Genomic DNA, 16,945 nt, shown 5'->3' with positions numbered 1-16,945 from the left:
CTGGGGAGCGTCCTTGTGTATGCACATGTTTACTCTCATATCCTAATTTACTTGTTTGCAGGAAGGCGCTCAATGTGGAGCTGTCATTCAAACTCCAGATCTTTCACATTTCTTTGGCCACTGAAGCGCGAGAAAGCTTTTAAGTAACTTCAAGTTATATTTGTGTGATGTATCTCATATCTGTTTGAGGAACTCTGAGTGTCATGTCTGGAAATTTAAAAAGATTGTTTGGGTAATTCACAACAGTCTCAAATGATGGCAGTACCTTTATTACAATTTTATTAATGTTATTGCCTGACCTTTGCTCATTACTGACATGGGGGTGGGGGTTTGTTAAATGGTTTAATACCAGTTATCTAGGCAATCTTGAGATCCAGTCTAGCTACTAGTTGAAGGTGCTGATGGTAACTGCAGTGTATGCAGTAAATCCAAAACAAACACAAAGTGCTTGAGAAAGTCAACAGGTCTGGCAGCATTTACTGAGAGAGACTGAGTAAACATTTCAAGTCCAGTATGATGCTTCTTCAGAACTCATAGAACTCAGTAAAGGCATCAAGAATGTCACTTTTAAGGATTGTGGGTGATATTGAATGCCTACTACTAGGGCTGCTAGTTGGGTAGGAGTAAAAATTGCGCTTTGAATTTCTAGTAGCATTTTCTCCACTTATGCCAACAAATTTTCATGGACATGCGTGGACACCTATTTTGTGCTTTATAATTTGTTCTACAAGGACTACATCCAGCCTGGACTGACTGTGTACATGTATAACAGTTTCATTTTGTACAACAGCCAAAACATCTGTGTTTTTTTCAATTCCCCAGTGGCTGGTATCCTTTACTGCATTTTGGAGAAGAGCCAGTTTCTAAAAGTCAAGCACAGGGCCGATTGGAAAATGGATTCAACACATAGGACCATGCAACATAGAGGTCAATGCAGAATATAACTGAGCAGATGACAGCAGCAGATGTTTCCATTCATGGCTGAAACTATTTGACCTCTTGCACTTTCGGGGTTACTTTGTCTTAAGCGAAAGTTTTAAATCAAAATAAAAAAAGTTCCAAAATAGCCTGCATGATGTAACTCCATAGTGTGAGAAACACAGGCTTCACTAGTGTAATGAAGATCACTTGGCTTCGATCATCAAATGCCTGTAACGTACAACACGTTGGAAACTTTTAGCATCATATTTGTCAGTAAATCAATAATGTTTTGAATGGTATGTCTTTTTAGGAGGCTATGTTTATCCTCATATGAACTCAAAATAATTATTTGGAGGGAAAATGGCAAAGTAATTTTTCTTTTTCTTTCTTTAGTTCTGTTTCTGCAATCTGTGCTTCCTGTTTCAGATACGGCAATAAGTTCTTGGCTGGAGTTTATCAACACTTACCGTCAGTGCACCAGTGAAGTTTTAGTTCCGTTTGTAATTTTTATCTCTAATCACCTTACCTGCCCCCACCTCATGATTAAACAGATTGGCTAAGTACATGGGCTGACAGAACTGAGGGTTTGACAAATGAGGACTGTATTGCGGATATGAGAAACATTCAACCAAATAATTTACGGCTTAGTCTCAGCTTAATATTGATGTGCCAATTTCCGTGAGTAGTTGGTTGGGTTTGATCATAGATCATCATAGAATTCCTACAGTGTGGAAGCAGGCCCTTCAGCCCAATAAGTCCACACTGACCATCAGAGCATCCCACCCAGACCCATCCTGTTGATTTTAAAAGTTGTTTTTATCTTCCTTCTGTCTGGTTGGCATTCCACCAGAATTTCTAGGCCATTCTTCCATGTTCCAATCACATCAGAAGTCCTCAACTTCTGGTCCTTCTTTTACTAAAATGTCCTAGTGATGGGGGTTAAATTAAAGATCGTGACAGTTACATTAAATAGGAACAGGGTTAGACTATACGACCCGTTGGGCTTGCTCTGCCATTCTGGAGGAGCATGGCTGATTTTTAACTTCAATGGCACTTTCACACACTTTTCCAATCCTGTTTACAAGGGACCAAAAATCTGTCAGTCTATCTCAGTCTTCAGTGTAATCAATGTGGGATCCTCCACAACTCTGCGTGATAGAGAACTCTCTTGAACAACCCTTTGAGTGAAGACAATACTCAACATCATTGTGAGCATTATCCTTGGGCACTGGCCACACATACCCAGCTTCCACGGATATTGATATTCAACGTGCGCCAGCCTGTATGATCCCTTATGGACACATCCAATCCATTTATACGGCACTTGCCCAGGCAGGTGCAAGAACACTTCAATATGGAAATGCCCTCATTGGCCTGTAGAGAGGTCCGCAAATGAACAGGCGTGAAGCCAGTGCGACTATCATAGTAGTGGGGAGAAGCCTCTGCGGGCCGGTTAGTATTGAATGAGGTTGTAACTTTTGACCCTAGCAACCTCACCATTGGAGCATGGACTCTCCAGTTCCAGACACCATATGGCCTGTTGCTTGGGCGCTTCCTCCAGTGGTTCAGTGGTCTCTGCATTCTGTGGAAGGCAGTCTGAAAGCATCGTCACCATGTTGACACTTATCGAAAAATGTAGTGCTTTATTTGCCCTAATTGGCTGCCTATCTCCATGGAGCAATAAACTAACCCTAGGAATACTCTGCAACGTGAGGAATATTGCAGCAAGCTCTCCTGACATAGCTCCCCATTATTTCTACAGTTATCGCTCTCTAATTCAATCTTTACAGAGCCAGAAAAGTTCAGCTTCTGCGCCAACTACACAGGACTGGGAATCCTGAAAGAAATTGATCCCGTTGTACTTAGAATGAAAACAGCATCCATGTAGCTTCTGTGCATTTCTGGTGTAGCTGTGTCAAATCCCATCTTTGTGACATTGCAGTGCAAACATTCTCAGGTGACGGTAAACAAACTGTACAGATTGTAACATCAAAAACAGTGGTCAACACTGACTTGAATCTGCTCACTGCTCTAGTTTAGAATGGTATCTCTGAAATTTACACAGGTGAACATGCAATATCAAGGTCTGCTGTGATGCTTTTTAAAGGTAGAATCGCCAATTTTCAGGTTAACTGTAATAGTTTTTTGGGGTTGTTTTGTGAGTTTCTGGAAAAGCCAAGTGTTTTGACTGATAAAAATGGCAGTTAATGTTGTTGGATAATGTTTGTTGTGTTTTCAGACTTTCAGGGATATTCTTTTCAATAAGATAATCAATAGAACAAGAGATACCAAAGTTAATTGATATGCTGTGTTTGTTTTGAAGGGGCCCTCTGGTGTTTAGTTCCCACTATACATCATAATAATGAAGACCTAAAAGATAATTTGAAGTCATACATTGTCTGGGTCCCTACTCGTCCGCAAAATTAACTAATGAAAGAACTGGTCTTCACTTGATAAAATTAATTATAAATCAGAGATTCACTTCAGAAAGTTAATGAAGTAGAGCTGTCAAGAGGGTGATTGATGAGGGGGGATGGGAATAGGAAATGCAGTTTTGACTTCTGCTTCTTATAAGTATAACATGGGAGTATTGTGGAGTTGAGGGTTTAGGGGATGGGACTGAAGAGGGATTGACAGGGCTGCAAAACTGTAAATCATCCAATACAGGATGGTGAGATGATGGGTCAGCAATGGTTGAATTGTAGGAAGGCAGGCAAATAGGCAGTTACAAACATTCCAGGACTAAACTCTTAGGACTCAACAAGAACAAGACAAAGGCACAAATCTCTCTGGCTCCCTGACGTGACTACAATGGACCACCTTTTCTTGCAGGCCAGCATCCCATATTCTATTCTTCATAAACCTCAATTATCAAATTCTCACTGAGCTAGATTAGCTCCTGACCCAGCAACACCCAGATTTTAAAATTTGTATACTTGTTTTCAAATCCCACCTGTGATATCATTCCCCCTCCCCACCCCCATTTTAATCTCTGTAACCTACTCCAGCTCCACAGCCCACTGAGACATCTGCGTTTCTCCAATTCTGTCTCTTACTCAACTCCAATTTTGGCTGCCACTTGCATTGGTAACTGTATTTTCAGCAGCCTGGGCTTAATGTTTGAAATTCTATCGCTAAACAACACTGCTGTTTCCTCATTCAAAAGCCAACTCTTTGACCAAACTTTAGACCATCTGTCCTGCAATCAACTGTCATGGTTTTGTGTCAAATTTGTTTGATACTCCTCATATGAAGATGTTTGATGTCATTATAAAGGCATTGTGCAAATGCAAGATGTCCTTGTAGATTCAGCCAGATGTTTGCTGTACTGCAGGAAATGCACTGTAACAGCACTACCTTGTGACAAATAAGAGATATTACAGTTACAGTTGACATCAAGGGCTTGGGTTCAGTTGATTGAGAATTCTAGTGTGAGAAGTGCAAAATTGTATTAACAGCACCACCTACAGTTGGGATACTTTTTGAATATTGGGACCATTCACTGTAATTAATTTGTAGTAGCGAAGAAATATTTTACAAATATCTTGTCAGTTTCAGTCCAGAAACCAGAATCTAAGCAGCTTTTTTGGTATTATGCTAAAAGAAAATCCAGAAACATTGTTGTTTCTTAAACTAATTACTATTCATAGTTAATTATGATGAAAATTATCGCAATATCACTGAAAGCCCTATCATTAGCTTTGGAAACCACCATATACAAACCATGTGTCGATCCCTGATTGCTTATCACACCTTCATGTGGTCTCAAGACTCCTCTTTGAGTTCTTCCTAAACTTCAACTAAAATCCTCTTCTGTACCAACCACTTTCAAATAAGGGACTCAGAATCCTTTAAAAATTGATCCCATTGTACTTAGTATGACAACAGCATCCATGTAGTTTCTGTTCAGTTCTGGTGTAGCCTGTGTCGAATCCTATCTTTGTGTCACTGAAGCACAGATATTCTCAGGTGAAGGTACACAAACTGTACAGATTGTAAACGGTGTTCAACACTGACTGTAATTTGCCCACTTCTGTCGTTAAGAATGGTATCTCTGAAATTTACACAGGTGAGCATGCAATATCAAGGTCTCCTGTAGTGCTACTTAAAGGCAGAATCAACAATTTTCACATGAGTTGCACATAGTTTCTGGGGGCTCTTTGTGAATTTCTGGAAAAGCTGAGTTGTTTTTAGGAGTTAAATGTATTTGGCGAAGTTTTCAGTCAGTGGTGCTGCACGTGGGGAGGGCTTGGGTGCAGCTGCAATTATTGCAGTGGGGCTTACCCACTGAATTCAAAATGAGTCATCTGGAGAACATAAGAACGTAAGAACTAGGAGCAGGAGTAGGCCATTTGGCCCCTCGAGCCTGCCCCACCATTTAATAAGATCATGGCTGATCTTTTTGAGACTCAGCTCCACTTACCCGCCCACTCACCATAATCCTTAATTCCTTTACTGTTCAAAAATTTATCTAGCCTTGCCTTAAAAATATTCAGCGAGATAGCTTCAACCGGTCCACTGGGCAGGGAATTCCACAGCTTCACAACCCTTTGGGTGAAGAAGTTCCTCCTGACCTCAGTCCTACATCTGCTTCCCTTTATTTTGAGGCGATGCCCTCTAGTCCTAGTTTCACCTGCTAGCGCAAACAACCTCCCTGTCTCCACATTATCTATTCCCTTCATAATCTTATATGTTTCTATTAGATCTCCCTTCATTCTTCTGAATTCCAATGAGTATAATCCCAGTCTACTCAGTCTCTCCTCATAATCCAACCCTCTCAACTCTGGAATCAACCGAGTGAATCTCGTCTGCACCCCCTCCAGTGCTAGTATATCTCTTCTCAAGTAAGGAGATCAAAACTGTACACAGTGCTCCAGGTGTGGCCTCACCAGGACCCTATACAGCTGCAGCATAGCCTCCCTGTTTTTAAACTCCATCCCTTGAGCAATGACAGACAAAATTCCATTTGCCTTTTTAATCACCTGCTGCACCTGCAATCCTACTTTTAGCGATTCATGCACAAGGATACCCAAGTCCCTCTGCACAGCAGCGTGCTGCAATTTTTTACCATTTAAAACATAGTCCATTTTGCTGTTATTCCTACCAAAATGGATGACCTCACACTTATTAAGTGTGAGTGTGAAGATAAGTGTGATTGGATGAAGTTCTTAGTGAAGGGGATCTCATTGTCTGCGTATGGAAGGAGGTCAACAGCAAGAGTGGGTGGTGGAATTCCACAGGTTATACCCCTCCCTGCTCCACCTTGCAGTGCCAGGTCACTCGATCAGACACTTAAGGTCCTCAATTAAACTCTAGGCATGAAAGGCTGCCACACATTTACCTCCCTCGGACTTGTTTAGAAAGATGTAAGAATTTCTACATTCCACTCTTCCATCCAGTCATGTGTTTCTCCCCTTACCTCCAAGGTGGGGCATTAAATTATTTTGTCAACATTCGAGATTAGATTGGATGGATGGATGTTTGAAGTTGAATTGATATGGGAAGAGGATAGATAAATGACTTTAGGTTAACTCCATTTGCATGAATGATAATTCCAAGATGGACTGATTATAATAATAGTCTATCTTCATGTTGTGATTTCAGTGCAACTCTTATGTACTTCTAAACAATTAACCCATCTTAAGATTTTTTGCTTTGTATTTGTGTTGAGTCAACAATTGAAGAAAAGAAGTTTCTAACCTCCTCCAATACAGATAGCTTTTGATTGCATAAACAAAGATGATTTTTCTTTGCCTAACAAGCTGATACATGGGTTCAAACATTAATGTCAGTGGTCAAGGTGTGGGTGTGAGTGAGGCAAGTAAGGGAACCCAGGGAACGGAAGTGCAGGAGCCTTGGCTTTTGCAGTTGTCCAACAGGTTGAGACCTTGTCAGTTTCTTTGAATGAGCTAAGTGACCATGGCACAATGGTACAAGAAGTTGGATGTGCTAAAAGGAATGTAATAGTAATAGGGGGCAGTATAGTGAGTGACATTGGTCTCTGCAGTAAGTGACATGAGTCTAGATGACTGTGTTATCTGGCCAGTATGAAGCTTCAGGATATATACTCTGAGCTGGAAAAGAACTTGCAGTGGAGGAGAGAGGATCCAGTAGTTGTGGTCCACATTGCTACCAACAACATAGATAGAACTAGGAAAGATGTTTTGCTGACTGAGTATAAGCAAGGCACTAAATTAGAAAGTAGAACCTCAAAAGTAATAATGTCTGGATTACTACCTGACCCATATACAAATTGTCACAGAGAAAATCAGATTAGAGAGCTGAATATAACTCAAAAATGTCACAGAGAAAATCAGATTAGAGAGCTGAATATGACTCAAAAACCAGCGAGGGAGAAGTGGGTTCTAGTTCACAGGGTACTGGCACCAGCACTGGGAAATGTTGGATTTGCATCTTTGGGATGGTCTACACTTGAAATATCTGGGACTGGTGTCCCAACAAATTGCAAAGCTAGGGAACTAGAGAGTGCTTTAAACAAAACAAGTGGGTTGATATATCAAATCTTAGTAGATGTACCAAATCAAGGAATAAAGTCAAGAAAGGAGAGCAAAATAGTAATATGGGAAATGAAGATCACAGAATGGCAGAAAGGATCGAAGAGAAAAAAAACATACCAGCAGACAATATTGGATGGTACAAAGATAACAAAAAGACAAAGCTGAAGATTCTGTATATGAATGTGCATAACATCATAACAACATAAAGAAGTTGAAGCACACATCAAAATGAATAAATATGATCTGATGTTGTGCCTTGTAAGGGAGTCCGGAACTAGGGGCTCACTGTTTTCAAATTAGTGGTTGCCCTTTTAGAACAGAGACAAGAATAATCTTTTATTTCTGAAAAGATTGTGCAATTTTGTAATTCTCTGCTTCAGAAGGTGGTGAAGGTGGGGCCATTGAATATTTTTAAAACAGATGCAGTAGGCAAAGGAATCGAAGATCATTGGGGGTAGGTGAACATGTGGAATTTGAAATCTAAATAGTTTAGACATGCTCTTATTGAATGGTGGAGCAGGCTGAAGGGGACGAATAGCTGATTTGTAGGTTTGTGCTTTGTTCTCCTTTGTAAGCCATTATTGTCAGTTGCAGGTAGATATTCAACATATAGCATTAGGGTGTAAACTTGCTAAAACCTGTACAGAATGTGACATTATGTCATATGGCGAATGGCAGAAGCTGGGTAAATAAACATGGCAAATGTGAACTTGATTTTATTTCGCACTGTAAATAAATGTTCAAACTTGAGAAATATTGTATGAAACCTAACAAATACAAAAACTTGTGATTTCCTGGCTAAGATTTAGGGTTTCTTTCAGTCACTAGAATCTTTGGGTTGTACATAAATCAACCATTAGTTGTAATAGCGATTGAGTTTTAAGTTAACAAAGAAATATCGGTCAGCATCCAGGTATGTTGCAAATGCAGTTACACAAATGAACACCAACTGGTCAAATTCTTGTTAGAAACGTAGGACCAGAGTGATATACAAAAGCTAGAATGCAGGCAGATAGATCCCAAATAATAATATGATTTTACTATCACAGGAGGTGTTGAAATGAAATCAAGGACATGATATGAATCTGTACAGTATATTAATGATTATGCTTACAAATTATCATTTTGATTTTTAAAAAAATTGCGTTAAGTTATGCAAAATTACTTCATATAGAATTCTATTTTTAAAAGAAAATTCTGTAATTTTGAGTCAAATCCAGTTTACCTCTATTGTCAATGAGCCCCAGCATTTTAATTTAATGCCTATATCTCACTTTCTTCCTTAGATGCCCAATAAGTCACCATTGCAGGTTTCAATGGTCTACCCCACTCAGCTAAGTCAGGATTCATGTGAAAGGAACTCACAGCTGAAGATGAAGGAGAGTTTACTAAGAAAAAAGGATACTGTCATTGAAAGGTAATGAACAATTTTTTTGTGATTCTTAGAGTTTCTGTTTCATACACAATGTGGAAATGTACTTTATTTTGTTGACTATTCAGTTAAAGCAATGATTCAGAAAGGCTAATGGCTGTTCCTCTAGAGTAATCCGGTGAAAAGATTATTATAGTATTTATGGAGGAATGGTTTTTCTATATATTTGGTGAGACTTTCATTCATAAATATTACACATTGTCACAAAATGACTACAGGAGACTTTTACTGACCACTAAGAATTAGCTTTAAATTAAATACCAGGAAAGTGGCAGGACTGTTCAGCCTATGCCAATTATAGCCATCCATATGTATTTTTGAATAGAAAAGCAACATTAAGCCTAAACACTGCCATTGCAGCCGACAAATCATAAGAATAACTTTTTCTCATGTCCTGATCTGTCTTTAGGGTTCATAGGTCAATGTCTCAAACGTGAACAAGGGCAACAACTGGAACAGTGAGCTCCAATGGGCTTTGCCTTTTCTGGTAGATTTTTCTCTGTGATATAAAACATATTTTATGTATTCATACAGATGTAGCAATGAGCAGGATTAAAGAAGGCCACTGTGTCTGGATGCTGATTAAAGATAAAAGACACTGTTTGAAGTCACCCTTAATCATGTTCTCACCAAATATCTGTCCTACTCCTTATTAAAACTACTGGCTAAGCTGATGGTTAAATATCATTCTTTTAAAAAAACTTCTATGCGTAACAGTTATATCTGATATATTTAATCATCTTGGCTATTCTAAAATCCATCCCATGACAATTGTTGTCATTTCATTTAGCCAGATTGATATTGGGCATTGTTTTTTAATAGGTTCCACAATGTGGGTTTTAAATATAGGTGCCTGTTGAAAATGCACCCTGATGTTTCATAGGTAGCAAATACAAAAAGGAATTTGTCCTTCAATGCATTTTAACATCATGTATTCGATATTAAAGAGAAAATAAACAATAATTGTACTTCTACCAATATGATGATTTCTCACTTCTGGTTTAATTTGCCATCCTTTTGTTTCCCTACCTGTGTGAAGCTTTCATCTGATTGCCTCCATCTATTCATATTTACGTGTGCAGACATACATCACATAAACCTGTTGTGATTTTGCTCTGTACTGATCAGCTTCATAACAAAATAATGAATAATGTGTGCAACCACACATAATAATGATGACATACTGCAAACAGAAAATAGTGCTTAATTTGGATCTAAATACTGTACTTAGACGGTAGTACAGATGGAGAAGAGAGAAAAAAAATCATCATAATTGGCTTTTCCTGTGTTTGGTGCCTGAGTCATTTAATTCTCTTTTCCTTTGTTAACACAAAAGTTTCAGAGAAAAGCAACATCAAAAAACATGGCGATGAGAAAAAAGAACTTTCATTTGTACATCTGTCAGAAGCATTTCACAGTTTTTTTGTGTGTGCAATTAATTACTTGCAAACATAGCTGTTAAGACAAGCATTGACACAGTTTATGGCCAGCAGGATCACGTTCTGCATTGCTGCTGGTCAAGATGATGATGATGTCAACACATTATTGGAGTGTTAGCGTATTATTTTAATTGTCCATCTGATGCATAAAGTGTTGGGGATATCTGGGGGTGGGGGGGTAGGAAAGGGGCTGAAAAGTAGGTGCATTTTGCTGATTGTTCATGTATTGGCCCCTTTTTTTTCATGTAATAGAGCACAATATCCATACTTTAGAATGTGGATGTTGGACATGTGGAGAACTGTAGAATATTAACTAAGGAAAGCCCAATTAAAGGAGTGGGTTACACAGAAACAACATTTCATTTTTTTTTTAATGACTTCCCTTCAGATTCCACTGGAAATGAAGGGACAGAGTTTTAAATGGATTGGGGCTGAGGTTGAAGACAGGCAAGGTTACAGTTTTATTTGGGTAACTATAATATCACTGAACCTTTTAAACATTTCCATCCATTAGTGTCACATGCTGGGATATCTCCAAACCACTTTCTATTTGCTTTTGCTTGAAAAGCATTTGTAGATAGGCATAAAACTCATTACGTTTCTACCTCATGTCTATTACCCTACATTAGTCAAAGAAAGTACTACAAATATATAAAATACTTTGTCCTTTTTACTTGTCAAAATTCATGCAGTTTTATTCCTCAACCTAATTTGCTTGTCATTATGAAATAGATTTTCATACTGATGGTGACTGCAGCTTTCAAACTGCAGAAAATTGTTATGCAAAATCTGTACAGTTTATTTTCAATAATTTTTGCTAGTAACATCTGGCTCCTTTTGAAAGGAATGAAATAAAATTTTGCATTGTTGAATATAATTAATTTTGTTCAAGCCACTTCTAGCTACAATAAGATTAAACAATTACCATAAATGACAAATTTCCCTGACGTTGTAGCTGAGCATATTGGTTTTGGTTGTTTTGCAGATTGAAAAATGTCTTGAGATGATTACTGCTCCTAACGAAGCCTGCCTAGTATGACAGCCATTATTTAAATGGTCATCATGAATTTTGTGAGATACTCCCAGACCAAGATTAATGAGTACACTCAATTACATGATCCAATTTATCCTAAAAATAGGAACAGCAATATCTGCTCTGTAAATGGTTTTAGAGAAGAGTCCCATTATTATTTCTATTCCAAACTGCATTCTGAAGTTGGGGATAGACACATGAAGAACTTTAGAAACAATTAATATTGCTATGTCACAATTCTATTGTGATGCATATAGTCATTTTCAGTTTGGTGCAGGAAGAACTTTACATTCTTTTTAATCTAACAACAGAATTGTTGTCTGAATCACACAGAATTATTGTTACACAGCGTGGAAACAGACCCTACGGTCCAACCAGTCCATGCCGAACATAATCCCAAACTAAACTAGTCCAACCTGCCTGCTCCTGGCCCATATCCCTCCAAACCTTTCCTGTTCATATACCTATCCAAATGACTTTTAAACATTGTAATTGTACCCACATCCACCACTTCCTCAGGAACTTCATTCCACATGCAAACTACCCTCTGTGTAAAAAAATTGTCTTTTTTTTTCATCTTTCTCTTCTCACCTTAAAAATGTGCCCCCTATTGAAATCCCCCATCTTAACAAAGAAGTCTCTGGGACTGGAATGAAGAGGGAGTGGATGGTGAGGACATATTGGTGGCACAGCTAAAGATGCACATTAACTCTTTTTAGCATTTCTTAAAATTGACTTTGGAATGTAAGTGCAGGGCAATATTGACATTCTATCATTGCATAAGAACATGAGGAGAAAACTACAGCATCTGCTGTGTCAAGCCCCATAAGAATTCTGCAAAACTTCAATGAGATCCCTTCTGATTCTTTTAAATTATAGAGGTTTTAGGCCTGTCAACTGAATCTCTCATTGTAGGACAATCACACATCCCAGGAATTATTCTAGTGAATCTTCAGTATGCTTCCTGCAAGGGAATCATATGGTTTTGTGAAAGGAGACCAAAACTGCACATACTATTCCACAGTACACAACAAGGCCATATATATATATATTTTGAATAACCTGTTCAGGCATGCTCTGACACAGTTCCGGGGCAGGTGGGACTTCTAGTCCAAAGGTAGGGACATGACCGCTGTGTCACTAGATCCTGACATGGTGCCTTGTTATTGAACTAAGACTTCTCAACTCTTGTGGTGAATTAAGGTTAACTAGATAGAGGGGGAAAACATTGACAGGCTGATCGTTCAAACACATATGGAAAGATACTCACAGGGATCTCATGGTGCAGTGGTAGTGTTCCTAACTCTGGGCCAGAAGGTCTGAGCTGAAGCTCCACCTTCCACAGAGGTGTGTCATAATATATCTGAACAGAAACATAAAAACATAGAAAATAGAAACAAGATTAGGCTATTTGGCCCATCACGTTTGCTCCACCATTCAGTATGATTATGGCTGATCCTCTACCTCAATGCCATATTTCTGTTTTATTTTCCCAATACCCCTGATGCCTGTAATATCTAAAAATGTACATCTTTCCTGAATATATTCAGTGACAGGGCCTCCGTAACCTGGAGAACTCCACATGTTCATTCCCCTTTGAGTGAAGAATTCTTTCTTCATCTTAGTTTTAAATGGCTCACCCCTTATCCTGAGACTTTGTCACCTGGTTCTAGACTGCCTATCCATGTTAAAATTGTATATGTTCCAATCAGATCCCTCACATCCTTTGAAACTCGAGTGAAGACAAATCCTACAAGACCTTGAAGAATTCAACTTTACAATGCTGCAAAAAGTCTCCCATTATAACTGTAATCCCTCAACTTTGGCAGTAGGCAATGATGCTCCTTTGTAGGCATGATAGGATGAATGGCCTCTTTCCGTGCTTAAACAATAGTACAAGTGTCCAAACTTGTACATGAAACTCCAATTGCAACCTAACTAAAGTTTTATATATGTTCAACATAACCACTTAGTTTTTATTTTCATTTTGTATCCCTAGAAAAAATAACAACAATTCTATGTGGTTTTATGGTCTTATTTATATGTAGTTGGCTTTTACTTTGGTACAAGACAATAGGATAATTGGTGAGTATTGGTAAGTGTTTCTAGTATTCTATTGTAATAGTTTTTAAAGTATTGGGATGACAGGTAGGCTCAGCCAAGTGGAGTGTACATCTGTGGTCTGTATGAAGTGATGAACACACCACCTGTCACAGATGAACACTTCTACAGAATGTGGCACTGGGTGCATAAGATTGAGCTTCTGGTTTTGGAATTTGGCGGCTCAAGTCATTGTTGTTCAGCTGCATGAAAGAGGACTATACAGCTGGTATGTTCAGGGAGGTGGTCACATTGCAGATAAGAAGTGTACAGGCAGCAATGGAATCGGTAAAAGCCAGGCAGTCTAAGAGAATCAGACAGCCAGCACTCTGTACTTGCTAATCAATATTCTAATTTGGATACTGATGAGATCAATGCTTCCTCAGGAGAGTGCAGCCAAAGGCAGGTCAGTGATACCATGGCTGACTCATCTGTACTGGGAAAAGGAAGAAGAATGACAGGTGATTCCAGACAGATATTTCTGTGGCTAACAATGTGACTCCTTGATTGTATGTTGTCTCCCTGGTGCCAGGGTAAAGGATGTTATGGAGTGGCTATGGGACATTCTTCTGGGTGAGGGCAATCAGCCAGAGATTGTTGACATCAGTGACTTTGGTAGGAATGGAAATGAGATCCTGAAAGCAGATTTCAAGGAGCTGGGCAGGAAATTGAAAGATAGAACCTCTAAAGCAATAATCTCAGGATTACTCCAAGCCCCATGTGGTTTTCAGCGTAGAGATAAGAGAATTGAATGATTGAACATGCGGCTGGAAAATTCATATAGGAGGATGGGTATCAAATTTCTGGGCCACTGGGGATGGTTCTGGGGATGGTGGAACTCATAAAAGTCATACTGCCTGCATCAGAATAGGACATGGATAAATTTGGTAATGTTAAAGGGAGGGTGTTTCAACTAGATTGGGAGGGGACTAAGAATCTGACAGCAAATCCAGAGCAGGGCATGGGAAGCAGAAGCTTAACCATTGATAACCACTCCTGCAATTGACAGCTGACCTGTTCATTATCAATTACCAGATAGTTTTTTGTGTCGTTTGTGAACTTCTCAGTTATCACTTCTGTATTTCTGTATAAACTCATTAATTTCCTGTTCTAAAGTTCTATGGTTCCTTCCCAAGGAATGATTGAAGTCTCTCTTTGAGCTATTCTTGTTAGGCACTAGAGTGAAAGGTTCTCGGAATAGGCAGGAATGCTGATTTGTGGTTACGGTCATATCAGCCATGATCTTATTGGACGGTAGATTAGGTTCAAGGGGCTGAATCACCTTTGCCTGCTCCAAATTTGTATGTTTGTAAGCACATTTATGCTGGCTGATTTCAATATTTCTCCACATGGTTAGTAATTTCGTAGGTTATCATAAAGATTTGGCAACAAGAAGACTGACTTGCACAAAAGATGGAGCACAGTTGTACGGTAAGAAAGAAAACAGAGAGAGGGAGAGAGAGAGAGAGAGAGAGAGGGAGAGACAGCCAATTTTTACAACATGTGCCGTAGAAGAAAATGAAGCAATGATATATAACCTTGATGAGGCCAAGCATCCTGAGTTTTGTTGGAGTTGTCCAGGTAAATAGGGAGCATTCCATCATACTCCTAATTTGTGCCTTGTAGGTGGTAGACATGCTTTTGGAAGATAGGCATTAAGTTAGTCATTGCAGAATTCCCAGCCTGTGAATTGCACTGTTCTTTTTACTTCATTCAGGATATCTGGGCTTCACTGGCTGGGTCAGCATTTGTCCATCCCATGGTGCCCTTGAGAAGGTGGTGATGAGTCACTTTCTTGAATCAATGCTGGCCTTCATCGCTAAAGGGCTGGAATATTGGGAAACAGATGTTGTGGTGCAGTTATACAAAATCCTAGTTGGACCTTCCTTAGAGTACTGTGAGCGGATCTGGCCACCACACCTCAAGAAGAATGTTTTGGCCTTGGAGGAGTTCAATGCAGGTTAACAAGGATGATAGCTGGCCTTCAGGATTTAAGTTAAAAGGAAAGATTATGCAAATTAGGCCGTTATCGTCTCGAGTTTATGAGATTAAGAGGTGATCTCGTTGAGGTCTTCAGGATATTAATAGGGAAATGGTAGATAAAGACAAAGTATTTCCACTGGTTGATGATTCTAGAGCCAGGACATAGTCTAAGAATTAGGGCAAGGCCATTCACAAGAGATGTTATGAAGCACTTCCAAACACAAAATGTAGTGGAAGTTTGGAACTCTATTCCTCAAATGGTAATTCAATTGTTAAGTTTAAATCTGAGATAGAGGAATTTTTATTAAGCAAGGGATAAGGCCCAAGACAGGCTTATGGTGTTAGGCTACAGATCAGCCATGATCTTATTCAATGGCGGAGCAGGCTTGAGGGGCTGAGTGGCCTATGCCTGTTCATATGTTCTTAAATTCATGTAGACACACCCATAGTGTTGTTAGGGAGGGAATTCCAGGATTTTGATCCAGTGACAGTGAACGAATGGCAATTCCAAATAACAAGAATGATTGGCTTGGCAAGGAACTTGCAGGTGATGGTTTTCCCACACTTTCTACTTCCAGATGTAGTGGCCATGGATTTTTCCCAATCCATGCTGTCTAATGAGCCTTGTAAATTTCTCTGGTGCACTGAGTGTTAGTGTGAAGGAAATTAATTTTGTGAATGTAATGCCAATACAATGGGCTGTTTTGTTCTGGATGGTGTCAAGCTTCTGAAATGTTGTTGGAACTGTACTTATCAATGCAAAATTGGGGATTATTCCTTCAGGTTCCTGACTTGTGCCTTAGTAGATTGTGGACAAGTTTTGGGGAGTCAGGAGAAGAGCTAATCACTGCAGGAATCTGAGCTTCTGACCTGCTCTTGCAGCCACTGTTTTGTATGACGCATCCAGTTCCCTTTCTGGTTCATGGTAACCCTATGATATTGATAGTGTGCATTTCATTCATGGTAATGCAACTCAATCTAAACATGATTGGTTAAATTCTCTTCTGTGAAAACCTGTCTGTGAATGACAATTCTGAGATTAAAAATTCATAGACTGAGAAAGAAAAAAAAAAGCAGATTTACCTCACGTGCCGAATATTTCCAGCGCTTTTTGCATTTTATTTTGGATTTCCAGCATCTGTAATATTTGCTTTTGTATTAGTCCTGCTTCCTGTCCATTTCAGTTAGAATTTTCATAGTCAAACTTAACAATCACTGTATATCAGTAATCAAGCATTGTGTTCAGTTCTGGGCATCTTATTTAAGAAAGGATATTAAAGCCCTAGATAGAGTGCAAAGGAGATTTTCTAGAATGATACCAGCAATGAGGTTATTTTAGATACAAGAAGAGAGAAATTGGGCTTATTCTCCTTGGAGCAGAGAAAGTTAAGAGGTGACCTTATTGAGGTGTCAAAATTATGAGCAATTTTGACAGGGTAAAAAAGGATATTCTGTTTCCACTAGTTGGTATGTCAGTAACTAGGGGTCACAATTTCAAGACAGACAACAAGGGAGGGAG

At 39.1% G+C, this 16,945-nt stretch overlaps 1 protein-coding gene across 2 annotated transcripts in view; it reads left to right on the top strand.

Moving 5' to 3' along the window:
• cep85l (centrosomal protein 85, like) overlaps positions 1 to 16,945 on the top strand; it is a 286,175-nt gene that overhangs the window by 226,129 nt on the left and 43,101 nt on the right. For both annotated transcript variants that reach the window (XM_048597366.1, XM_048597365.1), the window contains exon 4: positions 8,726 to 8,856. In XM_048597366.1, coding sequence (XP_048453323.1) covers positions 8,726 to 8,856 — 131 coding nt within the window. The remainder of the gene's footprint in view (positions 1 to 8,725; positions 8,857 to 16,945) is intronic.

This window comes from Rhincodon typus, chromosome 5, assembly GCF_021869965.1.
Source record: "Rhincodon typus isolate 14 chromosome 5, sRhiTyp1.1, whole genome shotgun sequence".
In the NCBI taxonomy this organism is placed as follows: Eukaryota; Metazoa; Chordata; class Chondrichthyes; order Orectolobiformes; family Rhincodontidae; genus Rhincodon; species Rhincodon typus.
The sequence above is the reverse complement of the archived record's forward strand: the minus strand, read 5'-3'. Positions and strand labels throughout refer to the sequence as shown.